The 17,882-nt window shown below is 49.3% G+C and overlaps 1 protein-coding gene across 1 annotated transcript in view; it reads right to left on the reverse strand.

The window, feature by feature from the left end:
* The window catches only part of LOC106821062 (spectrin alpha chain, non-erythrocytic 1-like), a 79,600-nt gene that overhangs the window by 39,325 nt on the left and 22,393 nt on the right, over positions 1-17,882 (reverse strand). The window contains exons 6-15 of the mRNA XM_014825703.1: positions 10,773-10,946; positions 9,407-9,643; positions 8,193-8,271; positions 6,768-6,950; positions 4,024-4,160; positions 3,353-3,493; positions 2,814-3,002; positions 2,099-2,257; positions 1,502-1,660; positions 1,091-1,240 (exon numbers count right to left, since the gene is read on the reverse strand). Of these exons, the coding sequence (XP_014681189.1) occupies positions 1,091-1,240; positions 1,502-1,660; positions 2,099-2,257; positions 2,814-3,002; positions 3,353-3,493; positions 4,024-4,160; positions 6,768-6,950; positions 8,193-8,271; positions 9,407-9,643; positions 10,773-10,946 (1,608 nt within the window). The remainder of the gene's footprint in view (positions 1-1,090; positions 1,241-1,501; positions 1,661-2,098; positions 2,258-2,813; positions 3,003-3,352; positions 3,494-4,023; positions 4,161-6,767; positions 6,951-8,192; positions 8,272-9,406; positions 9,644-10,772; positions 10,947-17,882) is intronic.

Here is a 17,882-nt window from a genome sequence, read left to right on the forward strand (position 1 = left end):
ACGTGTGTGTAACTATTGCGCATATCTGGGCAATTAGTCTACATAATATTGTATGTATTGTTGTTGTATGTATGTAGTTGTTGTGTGTATTGTTGTTGATTGTATGTATGTAGTTGTTGTTGTATGTATTGTTGTTGTATGTATGTAGTTGTTGTGTGTATGTTGTTGTTGTGTATATGTTGTTGTTGTATGTATTGTTGTTGTTGATTGTATGTATGTGTACGTGGGTGTGTATTTAATCCACATATGTACGCAATTCATCCACACATCAGCAGTCAGTCCACATACCAGCAGTCAATTCACTTATCAGCATATCAGTAAATCCATGTATATGCATAATAAACCCACGAATGCACAATCAATTGGTTAGTTGGGAATGATCATTACCATTTCTGCTAATAAACCTACACTACTAGGATAATAAATACCGCCCAAGCATGCGTGCATCACGCATGGCATCTAACAGAACTAGGATAATAAAATCTAGGTGCCACTGAGGAAACAAAATTGATCCGAGAAATCTGTTGAATCCCTTCTTACAATTGACCGCTTACACTACAATCTGATATTGTAAACTCAATTCCATCTGTTAGGTAGGGTTATTTACCCATTTTCCCACTGCCTTAGGGGAAAATGATACTCTCAGGTAGAAACCAAACATTCATAACATGCATTTTTACGAAATGGAACTGTAACCAGCCGGTATAACAGCATGTGAAAGTGCTCCACTAGCTGCCTAGTATAATAAACTGGTAATTTACTTTGGCAATCATAAAAATTGGACCAGTTAACGGACAGAATAACTGACACAGAGTGTTAGATCGCCACTTCACATTAAACAGACCATTGCTGTATTTATTCAACTCATGATTAAATATGTGGTGTGCAACTGTGTTTTACCTCACGCGATGCAACATATCTGTTATTTGGGGAAATAAAACCAGTATACATACAAGCACAATAAAATAACCTCTTGAGATATGCATAAAACAAAGATAATAATTTCCTGACACATGAGCAGAATGCCATTGTGATCAGCAAACGTGCTGCCACCTATTGGAGGAGACACGACACTAGCGTCTGCACGCACCTCAGCCGAGTCCTCGTCCTTGCCGTAGTCGATGTTGGCCACCAGGGGCTCCTTCTCCCTCATCCAGGACTCGGCTTCATTCGCGTCGGCAAAGTACTGGTGTGCCTCCAGGGAGTCCTGCAGATCCTGCTCCCTCTGCCCAGCCTTATCCTGTAACGCACAATGGCATACTCAGTAAACACTGCTCCATCCATCACATACACCATACGGGAAACAACAGTTACACATGACGTCTTCCACCCTATACAACCACTCTGCCTAACCAAATCCCGCACACCCACGTTAGCACTGGATAAGAGCAAGCAATGGAAAACCTATAAAAAATTAAAATTCGTAACAAAACGCGCTTGCACGGTTTGTACAACATACGTTTCACGCGACCCGAGAATTTGTCGAGACCTTCCGACTGACCTTCAGCTGCTGCCACTTGTCGACGAGGCCGTTGACCTTGGTCGAGATGTCCTCGGCGGCAAAGTGTCCCTCGTTGATCATCTGCTGTCCCTGCTCACAGACGTCCTGCACGTTGTTCTCGTGGCCCCCGATCTCCGCCAGCAGGGCCTGGTGCTTCTTCTGCAAGCCACGCAGAGCCACGCGTGCCGTGAGCATTACAGTTATCGATGCCAAGCAACGCCGGTCTACAAGGTACTAGTGTCTAGCAGCACCGCGAATAGATTGTTTTCTACAGAATTCCCACATGGAACAGCGAAATCGGTTCGCAGCATGGATTCAACTCACAAAAATTAAAGTGGAAAATAATTCCAAAAGTTGAAGTAGATTGCTATTAGCTCAACACAACCCAAGTAGTATCAAGCAGCACCACTTCTTTTGTACAATTCTCGTAAACATCAAACAGTGAAATTTCAAAACACAAAACATCGACATCCAGCACGACCAATAACCCCAAAATTTAACTGACAACTAAAAAAACGCGCTAGACTGACGACATCGATGAGGGTCTAGGACCGGACGCTGGGCGTCGGTCCGCGCGACGACAGTCTACGCTCTCACCTGCAGGTTCTGCACGCCGATGAGGTCGCGGCCGCGGTTGGTCGACGCTGCGATCGGCTCCTTCTCGCGAATCCACGCCTCCTCGTCCTCGATGTCCCTGAACAGCTGCTGCACGCGGATCGAGTCGGCCAGCTTGCCCTTGCGGTCGTCGAGTGGCGACTGGAAGAGACGCCGGCGGTTATTGCTAGTTAAGGGGCGCGCGGGGCGCTACACACGGCTTCGCGGCCGAGCTTCACACAGAGTTAGCAAAGCCTTCGAATAATTACTGCCACCGTAAGCCATTACGTAGGCAGCTCAGAGGACATTCCCATAAGTGTAGTGGGTTGCTGGTTCAATTAATGTGGTGGCGACATAAGTGAATTAATCACTTGGCGGCTCTAGAGGTGCTATTGAATTGGCGGTGAAAGAGGGGCAATTAAATTAGTGGTGACAAAGGTGCAATTAATATGGTTATGCAATTAACTGGTGGTGAGAGGGAGGTAAATTAAATTGACAGTGAATTAATTTGATGGTTTTAAATAGAAGTGCAAATAACAAGTACTGTAGTCATTTGCACTGTGTAGAGTCTCATGAAACTGACTACAATACTTCCGATTTGCAATCTTTTTATCATCTAAGAACAAACGGCAAAGGGAGCTTCAAAATGTTAAAAATAACCTCAATCACGCCATACGGGTAAACAGAACAGCGGAACGTAAAACGGCTTCCCACTCACCTGCTTCTTGTTGTTGATGGTATCATCCTCCGGGTGTCCGTCCTGGATCAGCTTCTCGCCGGTCTGGTTCACCTCGTTCACGCGGTCCTCGTAGTTGACCAGGTCCTTCTGGAAGTCGTCGAACTTCTTCTGCATTATCTCGACGTGCTCCAGGTCGACTCCAAACTCCTCGGCCGTCACGTATGCCTCCTGCAACGACGCGCGCGCAATGTTAGCATGCGTATGACTACATACGGTGCATCTACACATACATTTCTGCATGTAATATGTGCACCTTTACCCTGTCTGCAATTGCACCCCTTACAAATAGAGCTACCTCATCAGAAAAACAGGTAAATGTTAAAACCTGCTGTAATGCGTATATATATATATATACACACACATATATATAGACATATATAAATGTGTTACATTTACTCCGACTTGTGGACATGAAAATCAATAATTAATCAATGTGTCACACGGCATCAGCTCGTGTGAGCGACAGCCCCCGTCGCGCTGTAGACCGCTCGCGGGGCCGGCGACCGACGGCGGCGTACCTTGTCGGTGATCCAGTAGAGCACGTCGTCACACTCGCGCAGGTACTGCACCAGCTTCTGTGCCTGCTCCAGCCGCAGCCCCTTCTCTCTCAGCCTCTCCAGCAGCAGCGCCCACAGACGGTGAAGCTCCTCCAGACGCATCTGCAAGAAGAGAGCGTTGCCGACGCATACAGACCACCACCGGTGTGCGACAAACGCGAGACCACCGTGCTGTTCATCCATCCCGACCCGCCTACTGCTGCTTACGGTCTCACACGGGGTCGTGCGGACGAGGGCTCGCGGTGACTGCCGAGTGGTGGAGTTTCGTTCCGACATGTGCGCGAGAGAACATGCCACGGGGTCCACGGGTGGCGATTCCGCACGTGCCCAGCGGTCACCCGACTACACCCAGACCACAACAGTAAAAGAAGGCCGCCCATGTGCGCGAGGTGGAGTGTCTGGTTGGAGCACTGCGAGGCATACTACACCGCCGATGGCGCCCGGAAAGGAAAAACATCGTGAAGCGGACCCCTGGCACGCTGAGCCAGGTCGCGTCACGGCGGCGCGCTTACACCGTTGTAGGGTGGTCATTGGTCCGCGACCACTTGGGAGCCGTGGCGGGATGCGTGGCGGCCGCAGTGATTCGTACGACGGGACAGCGCGGTCGAAGGGTGCTGGGTAGCCTCGCAAACCTTAGCACACACGCTTGAACGAGCTGATTCCCTTGCGTTAATTTGCATGTCGAAGTCGTGCGCGGCTGCCACGACGGTGATATTCTGGGACTTCCGCAAAATACAACATGACATTTTCGCGGCCAGACCCCACTTAACTTAAACCTTAACACAGATATACACACATGCACAGTTAAAGTGACGCATTTTCTCACCCTCAAGTATGACATAATTTCCCCATTTATATGCGGTAAACTAATAATCTTTCCAGTATTACACATGCATTGCTGGTAACTGCCTGCCTCCATCAATAAGCATTACGCATGACGGCTGAAAGCAACTAAAATCATAACAGGCACGAAAAATCACGACGCGGACGGACCGGCTACAGTCAAAGCCATTATAAATTTATTATGCCATACACAGCTACGACAATTAGTTATAACATGCTTGCTAAGTAATAATTTAACGAGAGCACCGATCGAATTTTGCAAATCTCGCCAAATCAGTAAAATATAGGGCCCGCGACAGAGCGTGAATTCAATGCCATGCAGCTTCCTCATATAAATTTAACACAGCAGATTATCTAGCTAGCAAACTGACAACAGAAAAAACACAACAGACGAGAGGTCCAAGGGAGCAACAAGCTGGTCGCATATCGACGAGCCTATTTTGTGGAACTATTGAGTACTAGAAACGGCACATCTGTGACTGCCAACGCCCGGCTTGACGCAAAGTGGTTCATGCATTCATTTTAATGAAGTAAACATGATATGCACGACTTTTAATTTGACGTGGCTTGTTGATATTTGGCTGTAATCCTTCAATGAATATAACAGTCGGTGATACCACCTTCCATCTGATTTATTCATCCTTAAAATGTCGGCGCACACAATCATAAATAACCCCCTCCCCACCCCACCCAGCTAGCCTGAACACATTCAGATAGCTGGCCTTTTACTGAGTACTCCAATGTTTCCACTCCCTGTTATGAAACTCCCGTTTTTCTCACAATTCCCGCCTAATACTTTGGCACGGCTTAGAATATATTCCAGTGTACTGTAATGTGCCTCCCACCCAGGCTTACCTGTATCGCGACAGCCTGTTTCCAGTTCTGCCTGCTATCTCAGCCTGCCCTTCGACTGCGATCTGATCTGCATGCTCGGGTGTTGACGTCCCTCAGCCTCGTCAGCCGTCCCTTGCGAACAAAACTCACTCAGCCCGTGCTTGACCTACAGACACCAGACAACCAGTTAGGCACCTGCATTCACCCCACTATTTACGCCAATTTACAGCTACGGTAGGACTAATACCATTACTGTAGCCCTCTATCTATGTATACCTATTGCTCCTAGCTCTATTTATGTACAGGCTATTTGTAGCTCTAATCTATGCTACAGCTATGCCCTAGCTCTATCTATGTACCAGCGCTAGGTAGCTCTATCTATGTACACGCTATGTAGCTCGTAATCTAGTACAGCTATGTAGCTCTATCATGTACAGCTATGCTAGCTCTTTATATCTATGTACAGCTATGCTACAGCTATGTAAGCTCTATCTATGCTACAGACTGTGAGATCTATCTATGTACAGCTATTGCTAGTCTTATCTATTACAGCTATCGATAAGCTCTATCTATGTACAGGCTATGTAGCATCTGATCTTATTACAGCTATGTAGCGGCTATCTATGTATAGCTATGTAGCCTCTATAACTATGTATAAGCTATGTAGCTCTATCTATGTACAGCCTATGTAGCAGAAGATTATCTAGATAGCTATGTAGCCTCTATCGATGTACAGCTATGTAGTGTCTATCTACTGTACAGCTATGTAGGCTATCTATGTACAGCTATGCTAGGGTCTATCTATGCTACCAGCCTATTGTGCTCGTATCTATGCTACAGCTATGTAGTCTAGTCTGTGTATAGCTATGTACGGCTCTATCTAGTACAGCTATGTAGCTTCTATCTATGTACAGCTATGTAGGTCTATCTTATGTATAGCTATGTAGCCTCCTATCTATGCCTATAGCTATGTAGCGTCTATCAGTATGCTCCCTATTCAAGCTTTATAAGCAGCCTTTATCTCCCTAATAGTATGAGCCAGCTATGTACCTCTATCATAATCTGCTATCTAGCCTAGCTTGCTCCAAGCTCTCTCATCTTATTGCAAAGCCGACCTACTTTTGCTCTTGCATTCTAGTCCTTAGCCCTTAAATCATAGTGGAATACACGAGCTATGTTAGCTCTCTATCTATGTACAGCCCTATGATTTAGGTGCCCATTTCTTCTATTGACTAACTTCTGGTAGCGCTCCTATTCTTTATGCTTGACAGCTATGGTAGCGCGCTCTCTAGTAATGCTTAAGGACCATAGAGTCCTGGTAAGACTGCCGTGATCCTGTACATGACTAAGAGCAGCGTAAATACATCGACGTATATCTAGTATCATTCTTTAATACAGTATGTTAGATCTGTGCTATACGTTGATGTACATTGTTCGGTTCACGACGGCTGATAACTTAGTGTCGTCATTGCCATTGACTTGCCACCGTAAGCATGACACATTTAAGATCGCTCGCGCGGACGTATAGTCAATATTATGGCCCACATGTCGAGCGGAAATGCGAAATGGTCATGCCGAGAAAAAAGACGCCAGAGCTAGGCGTCCACCAGCACGAGCGCTGGTGATTCGAGACGGCGAGCGTCCAAACCGATGGTCGCCACTGACTTGAAGAGGCCCCGCGAGGCGCCGTCGTGCTTACCTTGCAGCGCCTGCACGCCTTCGCTCGAGGTCCTGACGACGTCGTCCGACGACATAGACTGGCCGTCCTTCTCGTTGCATCCACGCCAGCATTGCGTAATATTCGCGTCCGGCGTCGAGACAGTGTGGGCCGCCATCTCTCGAAGCGCTGGATCTCGCAGTAACTGCGCCCAGTGAGTAGCAGCTGCCAAGGAATTGCCGATACACATATGGACAGCACAGGGGCCGCTCTTGGCGGATAGGCAAGTCCGTCTAAAAGGGCGTAGTCCTCTCCAGCTCTCCTGCATGCGTCGCTTCACGCTTCCTAGCAGGATGTAACCACGCGGGGATATGATAGCCGCGGGATACGACGCACAAAGAGATGACACAGAGTTGATGCTAGGGATGAGACGCAGGCCAGTTGACCCAGGCATGAATCCGCACGGTGTTGACGCCCATGCATTTGACGCCCAAGCGGCATAATGCAAGACGACTGACGCAGGCGGATGGACGCAGGGATGACGCCGAAAGCCCGGGAAAGCGTCTCTCCCAACCCGAAAAGTGGCCGAACCGTCCTAAGCGCCTGCGCTGTACAACGCTGGGTTTCGTCTCAGATAGCGCTCCCAGTGCGCGTTACGATCAATAACCCGAAAATTATTTATTCGTAAAAAACATTAACCTTGTGCCAAGTTTTGGGCTTCATATTGGGCGCGAAAATTTCATAAATTACAGTTTCAATTGCGAACCAAAAATTGCTCTTCAGTGTAAAAAATACCAGTTCGAGTCATGAAACTAAGTAATATCTGCCTGTTGTGAATTGTAATTTTAACCTTAGTCTTTGTCTGTGAGATGGGTATGTACTATGTATACAGAACCAACCTGCAGACACCCACCCAGATTAACCCCTCGTTACACTGTTGTTCCTTGACCACCGTGTAGCCACATCGAGACAGCCGAACGCCCAGCGATGTACGTGTGAGCGAGCATATAAAGACTGATCGTGACTTACATTCTTTTTAGTAATATACACGACACAAACCTGCAGATTTAGCGGAAATTGTGAGAGGCTTCCGAACCAAGTAATCTAGAGAATGGCAAGGGTTTGATTCGCGCTACGATGTCTCGTGGCACCTTGAACGGCAGCTGCGTTGATAACACCGAAGCCACACAGCAATCGCCTTATAACACGAATTATGCGCTTAAAATGCACTTGATAGAACATACTCTTTCAAGAATTCCATGACACCAGTGCAAAATTGCACTGCGCTCAAGGGCGACCCGAGTAATCCAACAGAAATTCTAAGGCTATAACAAGAAGGACCCCATTCCTCCGGGGCAGAGCACAGCCCACTTAATCTGGTGTTGTCTGTTTTTTTTCCATTTCCACGAGCCCACCGCGGTACACCAAGTTTCCCACCGCGATTACTTGTTACTTGGGCCCACGTACCTCTTAGAGCGACGCTCAGAACAAAAGCAGTAACGTGACTGCGAACTGCACACCCACCTCCACCGAGACCACCATCTTTCTACCCACAGTGCAAGCCAAGCAATAGTAGACTCCGCGGCTCTGCGTGCCTCACGCCGCATTGACGAGCAACCTTACGTCCTGGGCTTGCGAATCCCTAATTGTACAGAACCCTCTCGGTGCGTCCATGCATCGTCCTTTCTTTCGTAATACCAACCACCCACCTCTAGCCGTCCATCACGCAGGCGCGCGACACCCGCACACAACGCACCAGCCACGGAATCCGCTGCATGCTAGACCCCGTAGAGCCGGAAAAATAACGCCATCCGGGCGCATGGAAAACCAAAATCACAGTTGCCACAGCGCAAGTTGGAGGGTGCCGAGACGAACATTGCCAAGGCCTTTTTATGTTACGGAGAAGACAAAAGGCGCACACGCAACGGTGTATTTATGGGCGAATCTGAGAAGCGGCCGACCTAATCTGGTTCGTCTGTATTTCGCGACACGCATCAGCGGTGAATCCTCTGCTGCCTGAATCACGGGTGTCAATGTCCTTTCAACCATGCTAAACCACCAGAGACATGACATCAAACTACCTAAATCCGCGGGCTGCCCACATCCGGCACGGGCATGCCGTATCTCGCCGACGCGATCTCATAAACTAACTCGGACCGACGCGGTACGCACGTGCACGCCACAGCGCGTGGCACTCTGGCACCCCTCAGCCCTCACACGCCCTCTAAGGCTCGTTGCATCGCCGGTATTCAACGCCCCCCTCCGGACGCCCCCGTGTCACGTTCCACTCGCCCACGTTTCACAGCCTTCTCAGTAGCCCAGCAGGAACTCCTGGGTTTAACAACCGAGTCTGCACAACCCGCCAACACCCAACCCGCACCCAACCAGCCCAACCAAACAACCTTTTGAGCATTCCGGCACAGATGCCCCTCCCCTACACACACACACACACACACACACGCCACCAGGGTAAAAAATACACGGGAGCGATGAGCGATGAGCTCTTCAAACATCCGAAATCGCTCCCGTGAGGCTCAAAATAGCTCCCGTAAAATTTTTGGCGAGAATTATTTCCCCCACAGACTTTTGAAAAGGAGCTCCCGTGACAAAAAAGAAATTTTTCCCCTGCACCCCACCCTGTGACCACCCTCGTGTGCACGCCAGTAGGGGGCGCTGCTCACCTCCTGCTTGGCCATCCAGGTGTCGGCCTGCTCGGTGTCGCGGTAGAACAGCTGCAGGTCCATGCACTGCTCGTAGAGGATGCGCCGCTCCTCCCACAACGTGAGCAGCGAGTCCTTCTCGTTGGCGAGCACGACGAGCTTCTCACGAACGTCGTCGACGTTCTGTCCCAGCTCCAGCAGCTTGTCGCCGGACTCCACCGTCGCCTGGTAGCTGTCCTCCCGCGCGTCAATCTCTCCCTGCAGACAGAGAGAGAGACGCATCAAGCCACGGCTCGACGGCATCGCAGAGATGCCTACACATATTTGAAGCAATCTGTAGTTTCTGGCCATCAAATTAGTAGTTCGAGGGTCACGTAGTGACCAGAGTTTGCTAGGGGGGTCCGACATGCCCCCCGGAAAAATTTTTGATTATGAGATGCAATTTCCTGCATTCTGAAGGTCAAAAATGACAATAAATTGACAAAAAAATGGCAATAATTGAAAAAAAAATAAATAATTTCGATCACAGTGAAATTCGTAGTTTGATACAAACTGGTCGTAGTGGTGAAAAGGAATAGAAATTCGTATAAAATACGGATAAATCGTAGTGGTTGGCATCTCTGGCGTCGCCAATCGCTGCCTGCCTGCCCACACTCGCGGCTATCGTTTGTTTGTTAGTTTTGAAAAAAATAAAATAACATGGCAGTCGGAGTGTGCGCTGAAAGGATCGTTTCCGCTGACTTCGATTATCGCCTGAATATGCAAATGTTGCGCGGCTGCTCACCACATGCTGAGGCTCGTCGCTATCTCAAATCGCTATGGGTTAATAATAAGTCTGATCTGCTTGAGACTGCCTTGCACAACCAGAGGAAGATGGCCACTGAACTACATTGGCTGCATTGCAAGGAATATCCAGCATGACATAGCGGACATGCTGACACTGACGATGGACAAACATATATTCATGGCATGGCATTGTGAACTGTATCTCGGATGCGTCCGCTGAGTAGTAGTAGTAGTAATAATAAGTTTGGGATAAGTTGATAATCGTTACTGGTAATCATCGCCTGTCACTAAGCACTCGCTGCCAGCACTAATTGCTTGAGACTAGTCTACTACTACGTTGTGTGGCTTTGCACCTCAACGCTTTAGTCTACTACTGCTGCTGCTGCTGCTGCTGCTGCTGCTGCTGCTGCTGCTGCTACTGCTGTTGCTGCTGCTACTGCTACTGCTACTTCTATTACTACTACTACTGTTGCTACTGCTGCTACTGCTATACATTGGGTGGATTTGCACCTTAATGCTCTAGTGTGCTGCTACTGCTGCTGCTACTACCGCTACTACTACCGCTTCCACTACTACTACCACACATTGCATGGCTTCGCACCTTGTGCTCGGCGTGGCGCTCCAGCAGGGCCTCGGCGCCGGCGACATCCTTGGCGAGCTCGTCGGCCGAGATGATGGCCTTCATGTCGCGGATCCACGAGACGAGGTCGCGGAAGTCCGAGAAGAAGCGCTGCAGGAAGTAGCTGTCGTCCAGCCACGCCTTGCGGTCCCTCGCCTGCAGCGAACACGCACACAATGGCTCAACGCCGACCCGAGACAATGGACTAGTAGCAACCCGTATCTGGCCATTATGCCCCCTATCCTGGCGTACTATAGCATGTACTGCTGCCATCTATCCCTAATCCTGCGCATCCTATGCGCGTATCTCCATCTATCCCACTGCCTGCATCCTATAGCGGCGTAATCTGCGCATCTATCCTATCGCTCATCGTATAAGCGCGTATCTCCATCTAATCGCCCTATCCTGCATCCTGATAACACGGGCGGTTTTATGCTGCCATCTATCCCGCCATCCTTGGCATCTATAGCGGCGTACTCGCATCTAATCCCCCTATCGCTGCATCTATAGCGCGTATCTGCCATCTATCCCCTATCTGCATCTATAGCGGTATCTCCATCTATCCCAATGCTGCATGCTATAGCGCGTATGCTACCATCTATCCCTATCCGTACATCTATCCCCCATCCTGCAATCTATAGCGCGTATCTCCATTCTATCCCCTATCCTCGGCGCATCTATGGCGTATCTGCCATCTATCCCTGATCCTGCCATATGCTATAGGCGCGTGATCTCGATCTATCCCTATCCTGCATCTAAGCGCGTATCTCATCTATCCCCCGTCCTGCATCTATAGCGCGCACACGATGCCGGTGTGGTCTGTATGCACTCGGCCATGCTCATCTGGCCTTGCAGCAGTTGCGTCTGGGAGGAGGCTTGTCACCCGTCTGTGGGCCTGCTGGCGCTGGAGAGGCTGAGGAGAGAAGGGGCTGCGGCTGGAGCAGGCACAGGAAGCTGGTGCAGTAAACCGTGCGCGAGGTGTGAGCGACGTGGCTCTACTGGATCACCGACAGAGGTAGCGCCGCCCGTGCGGTCCGCGGCCCCGCTTGGGGTCGTACCAGCGCAGCGGGGGCTGTCGCTCACACGAGCTGATGCCGGTGTGACACATTGATTAATTATTGATTGATTCATGTCGCCAGTCAGAGGTAAATGTAACACATTTATAGTATGTCTATATATATGTGGTGGTGTGTATATATATATAATATACGCCTTGGTATAGCAGGTTTAACATTTACCTGCTTTTCTGATGAGTAGCCCTATTTGCTAAGGGGTGAGCAATGTGCAGACAGTGGTAAAGGTGCACATATTTAGCATGGGCAGAAATGTATGTGTAGATGCACCCGTATGTAGACATACGCATGCCTAACATTTGGCGCGCAGTTGGCATCGTTGCAGGAGGCATACGTGAACGGCGCGAGGAGCCATTTGGAGTCGAGCTGGAGGCATCTGTCGAGATAATGCAGAAGAAGTTCGACGACTTCGCAGAAGACCTGGTGCAACTACGAGGACCTGCGTGAACGCATCTGTGCCGGAATGCTCAAAAGGTTGTTTGGTTGGGCTGGTTGGGTGCGGGTTGGGTGTTGGCGGGTTGTGCAGACTCGGTTGTTAAACCCAGGAGTTCCTGCTGGGCTACTGAGAAGGCTGTGAAACGTGGGCGAGTGGAACGTGACACGGGGGCGTCCGGAGGGGGGCGTTGAATACCGGCGATGCAACGAGCCTTAGAGGGCGTGTGAGGGCTGAGGGGTGCCAGAGTGCCACGCGCTGTGGCGTGCACGTGCGTACCGCGTCGGTCCGAGTTAGTTTATGAGATCGCGTCGGCGAGATACGGCATGCCCGTGCCGGATGTGGGCAGCCCGCGGATTTAGGTAGTTTGATGTCATGTCTCTGGTGGTTTAGCATGGTTGAAAGGACATTGACACCCGTGATTCAGGCAGCAGAGGATTCACCGCTGATGCGTGTCGCGAAATACAGACGAACCAGATTAGGTCGGCCGCTTCTCAGATTCGCCCATAAATACACCGTTGCGTGTGCGCCTTTTGTCTTCTCCGTAACATAAAAAGGCCTTGGCAATGTTCGTCTCGGCACCCTCCAACTTGCGCTGTGGCAACTGTGATTTTGGTTTTCCATGCGCCCGGATGGCGTTATTTTTCCGGCTCTACGGGGTCTAGCATGCAGCGGATTCCGTGGCTGGTGCGTTGTGTGCGGGTGTCGCGCGCCTGCGTGATGGACGGCTAGAGGTGGGTGGTTGGTATTACGAAAGAAAGGACGATGCATGGACGCACCGAGAGGGTTCTGTACAATTAGGGATTCGCAAGCCCAGGACGTAAGGTTGCTCGTCAATGCGGCGTGAGGCACGCAGAGCCGCGGAGTCTACTATTGCTTGGCTTGCACTGTGGGTAGAAAGATGGTGGTCTCGGTGGAGGTGGGTGTGCAGTTCGCAGTCACGTTACTGCTTTTGTTCTGAGCGTCGCTCTAAGAGGTACGTGGGCCCAAGTAACAAGTAATCGCGGTGGGAAACTTGGTGTACCGCGGTGGGCTCGTGGAAATGGAAAAAAAACAGACAACACCAGATTAAGTGGGCTGTGCTCTGCCCCGGAGGAATGGGGTCCTTCTTGTTATAGCCTTAGAATTTCTGTTGGATTACTCGGGTCGCCCTTGAGCGCAGTGCAATTTTGCACTGGTGTCATGGAATTCTTGAAAGAGTATGTTCTATCAAGTGCATTTTAAGCGCATAATTCGTGTTATAAGGCGATTGCTGTGTGGCTTCGGTGTTATCAACGCAGCTGCCGTTCAAGGTGCCACGAGACATCGTAGCGCGAATCAAACCCTTGCCATTCTCTAGATTACTTGGTTCGGAAGCCTCTCACAATTTCCGCTAAATCTGCAGGTTTGTGTCGTGTATATTACTAAAAAGAATGTAAGTCACGATCAGTCTTTATATGCTCGCTCACACGTACATCGCTGGGCGTTCGGCTGTCTCGATGTGGCTACACGGTGGTCAAGGAACAACAGTGTAACGAGGGGTTAATCTGGGTGGGTGTCTGCAGGTTGGTTCTGTATACATAGTACATACCCATCTCACAGACAAAGACTAAGGTTAAAATTACAATTCACAACAGGCAGATATTACTTAGTTTCATGACTCGAACTGGTATTTTTTACACTGAAGAGCAATTTTTGGTTCGCAATTGAAACTGTAATTTATGAAATTTTCGCGCCCAATATGAAGCCCAAAACTTGGCACAAGGTTAATGTTTTTTACGAATAAATAATTTTCGGGTTATTGATCGTAACGCGCACTGGGAGCGCTATCTGAGACGAAACCCAGCGTTGTACAGCGCAGGCGCTTAGGACGGTTCGGCCACTTTTCGGGTTGGGAGAGACGCTTTCCCGGGCTTTCGGCGTCATCCCTGCGTCCATCCGCCTGCGTCAGTCGTCTTGCATTATGCCGCTTGGGCGTCAAATGCATGGGCGTCAACACCGTGCGGATTCATGCCTGGGTCAACTGGCCTGCGTCTCATCCCTAGCATCAACTCTGTGTCATCTCTTTGTGCGTCGTATCCCGCGGCTATCATATCCCCGCGTGGTTACATCCTGCTAGGAAGCGTGAAGCGACGCATGCAGGAGAGCTGGAGAGGACTACGCCCTTTTAGACGGACTTGCCTATCCGCCAAGAGCGGCCCCTGTGCTGTCCATATGTGTATCGGCAATTCCTTGGCAGCTGCTACTCACTGGGCGCAGTTACTGCGAGATCCAGCGCTTCGAGAGATGGCGGCCCACACTGTCTCGACGCCGGACGCGAATATTACGCAATGCTGGCGTGGATGCAACGAGAAGGACGGCCAGTCTATGTCGTCGGACGACGTCGTCAGGACCTCGAGCGAAGGCGTGCAGGCGCTGCAAGGTAAGCACGACGGCGCCTCGCGGGGCCTCTTCAAGTCAGTGGCGACCATCGGTTTGGACGCTCGCCGTCTCGAATCACCAGCGCTCGTGCTGGTGGACGCCTAGCTCTGGCGTCTTTTTTCTCGGCATGACCATTTCGCATTTCCGCTCGACATGTGGGCCATAATATTGACTATACGTCCGCGCGAGCGATCTTAAATGTGTCATGCTTACGGTGGCAAGTCAATGGCAATGACGACACTAAGTTATCAGCCGTCGTGAACCGAACAATGTACATCAACGTATAGCACAGATCTAACATACTGTATTAAAGAATGATACTAGATATACGTCGATGTATTTACGCTGCTCTTAGTCATGTACAGGATCACGGCAGTCTTACCAGGACTCTATGGTCCTTAAGCATTACTAGAGAGCGCGCTACCATAGCTGTCAAGCATAAAGAATAGGAGCGCTACCAGAAGTTAGTCAATAGAAGAAATGGGCACCTAAATCATAGGGCTGTACATAGATAGAGAGCTAACATAGCTCGTGTATTCCACTATGATTTAAGGGCTAAGGACTAGAATGCAAGAGCAAAAGTAGGTCGGCTTTGCAATAAGATGAGAGAGCTTGGAGCAAGCTAGGCTAGATAGCAGATTATGATAGAGGTACATAGCTGGCTCATACTATTAGGGAGATAAAGGCTGCTTATAAAGCTTGAATAGGGAGCATACTGATAGACGCTACATAGCTATAGGCATAGATAGGAGGCTACATAGCTATACATAAGATAGACCTACATAGCTGTACATAGATAGAAGCTACATAGCTGTACTAGATAGAGCCGTACATAGCTATACACAGACTAGACTACATAGCTGTAGCATAGATACGAGCACAATAGGCTGGTAGCATAGATAGACCCTAGCATAGCTGTACATAGATAGCCTACATAGCTGTACAGTAGATAGACACTACATAGCTGTACATCGATAGAGGCTACATAGCTATCTAGATAATCTTCTGCTACATAGGCTGTACATAGATAGAGCTACATAGCTTATACATAGTTATAGAGGCTACATAGCTATACATAGATAGCCGCTACATAGCTGTAATAAGATCAGATGCTACATAGCCTGTACATAGATAGAGCTTATCGATAGCTGTAATAGATAAGACTAGCAATAGCTGTACATAGATAGATCTCACAGTCTGTAGCATAGATAGAGCTTACATAGCTGTAGCATAGCTGTACATAGATATAAAGAGCTAGCATAGCTGTACATGATAGAGCTACATAGCTGTACTAGATTACGAGCTACATAGCGTGTACATAGATAGAGCTACCTAGCGCTGGTACATAGATAGAGCTAGGGCATAGCTGTAGCATAGATTAGAGCTACAAATAGCCTGTACATAAATAGAGCTAGGAGCAATAGGTATACATAGATAGAGGGCTACATAATGGTATATAGTCCTACGTAGCTGTAAATTGCCGTAAATAGTGGTAATACAGTGCCTAACTGGTTGTCTGGTGTCTGTAGGTCAAGCACGGGCTGAGTGAGTTTTGTTCGCAAGGGACGGCTGACAGGCTGAGGGACGTCAACCCCGAGCATGCAGATCAAATCCAGTCGAAGCAGGCTGAGATACAGGAGAACTGGAACAGGCTGTCCGATAAGGTAAGCCTGGTGGAGGCACATACAGTACACTGAATATATTCTACGTGCCAAAGTATTAGCGAGAATTGAGAAAAACGGGAGTTTCAAGGGAGTGGAAACATTGGAGTACTAGTAAAGCCAGTATCGAATGTGTTCAGGCTAGCTGGGTGGGGTGGGGAGGGGGTTATTTATGATTGTGTGCGCCGACATTTTAAGGATGAATAAATCAGATGGAAGGTGGTATCACCGACTGTTATATTCATTGAAGGATTACAGCCAAATATCAACAAGCCACGTCAAATTAAAAGTCGTGCATATCATGTTTACTTCATTAAAATGAATGCATGAACCACTTTGCGTCAAGCCGGGCGTTGGCAGTCACAGATGTGCCGTTTCTAGTACTCAATAGTTCCACAAAATAGGCTCGTCGATATGCGACCAGCTTGTTGCTCCCTTGGACCTCTCGTCTGTTGTGTTTTTTCTGTTGTCAGTTTGCTAGCTAATAATCTGCTGTGTTAAATTTATATGAGAAGCTGCATGGCATTGAATTCACGCTCTGTCGCGGGCCCTATATTTTACTGATTTGGCGAGATTTGCAAAATTCGATCGGTGCTCTCGTTAAATTATTACTTAGCAAGCATGTTATAACTAATTGTCGTAGCTGTGTATGGCATAATAAATTTATAATGGCTTTGACTGTAGCCGGTCCGTCCGCGTCGTGATTTTTCGTGCCTGTTATGATTTTAGTTGCTTTCAGCCGTCATGCGTAATGCTTATTGATGGAGGCAGGCAGTTACCAGCAATGCATGTGTAATACTGGAAAGATTATTAGTTTACCGCATATAAATGGGGAAATTATGTCATACTTGAGGGTGAGAAAATGCGTCACTTTAACTGTGCATGTGTGTATATCTGTGTTAAGGTTTAAGTTAAGTGGGGTCTGGCCGCGAAAATGTCATGTTGTATTTTGCGGAAGTCCCAGAATATCACCGTCGTGGCAGCCGCGCACGACTTCGACATGCAAATTAACGCAAGGGAATCAGCTCGTTCAAGCGTGTGTGCTAAGGTTTGCGAGGCTACCCAGCACCCTTCGACCGCGCTGTCCCGTCGTACGAATCACTGCGGCCGCCACGCATCCCGCCACGGCTCCCAAGTGGTCGCGGACCAATGACCACCCTACAACGGTGTAAGCGCGCCGCCGTGACGCGACCTGGCTCAGCGTGCCAGGGGTCCGCTTCACGATGTTTTTCCTTTCCGGGCGCCATCGGCGGTGTAGTATGCCTCGCAGTGCTCCAACCAGACACTCCACCTCGCGCACATGGGCGGCCTTCTTTTACTGTTGTGGTCTGGGTGTAGTCGGGTGACCGCTGGGCACGTGCGGAATCGCCACCCGTGGACCCCGTGGCATGTTCTCTCGCGCACATGTCGGAACGAAACTCCACCACTCGGCAGTCACCGCGAGCCCTCGTCCGCACGACCCCGTGTGAGACCGTAAGCAGCAGTAGGCGGGTCGGGATGGATGAACAGCACGGTGGTCTCGCGT

The sequence above is a fragment of the Priapulus caudatus genome, unplaced genomic scaffold (assembly GCF_000485595.1).
Source record: "Priapulus caudatus unplaced genomic scaffold, Priapulus_caudatus-5.0.1 Scaffold58, whole genome shotgun sequence".
Classification (NCBI taxonomy): Eukaryota; Metazoa; Priapulida; class Priapulimorpha; order Priapulimorphida; family Priapulidae; genus Priapulus; species Priapulus caudatus.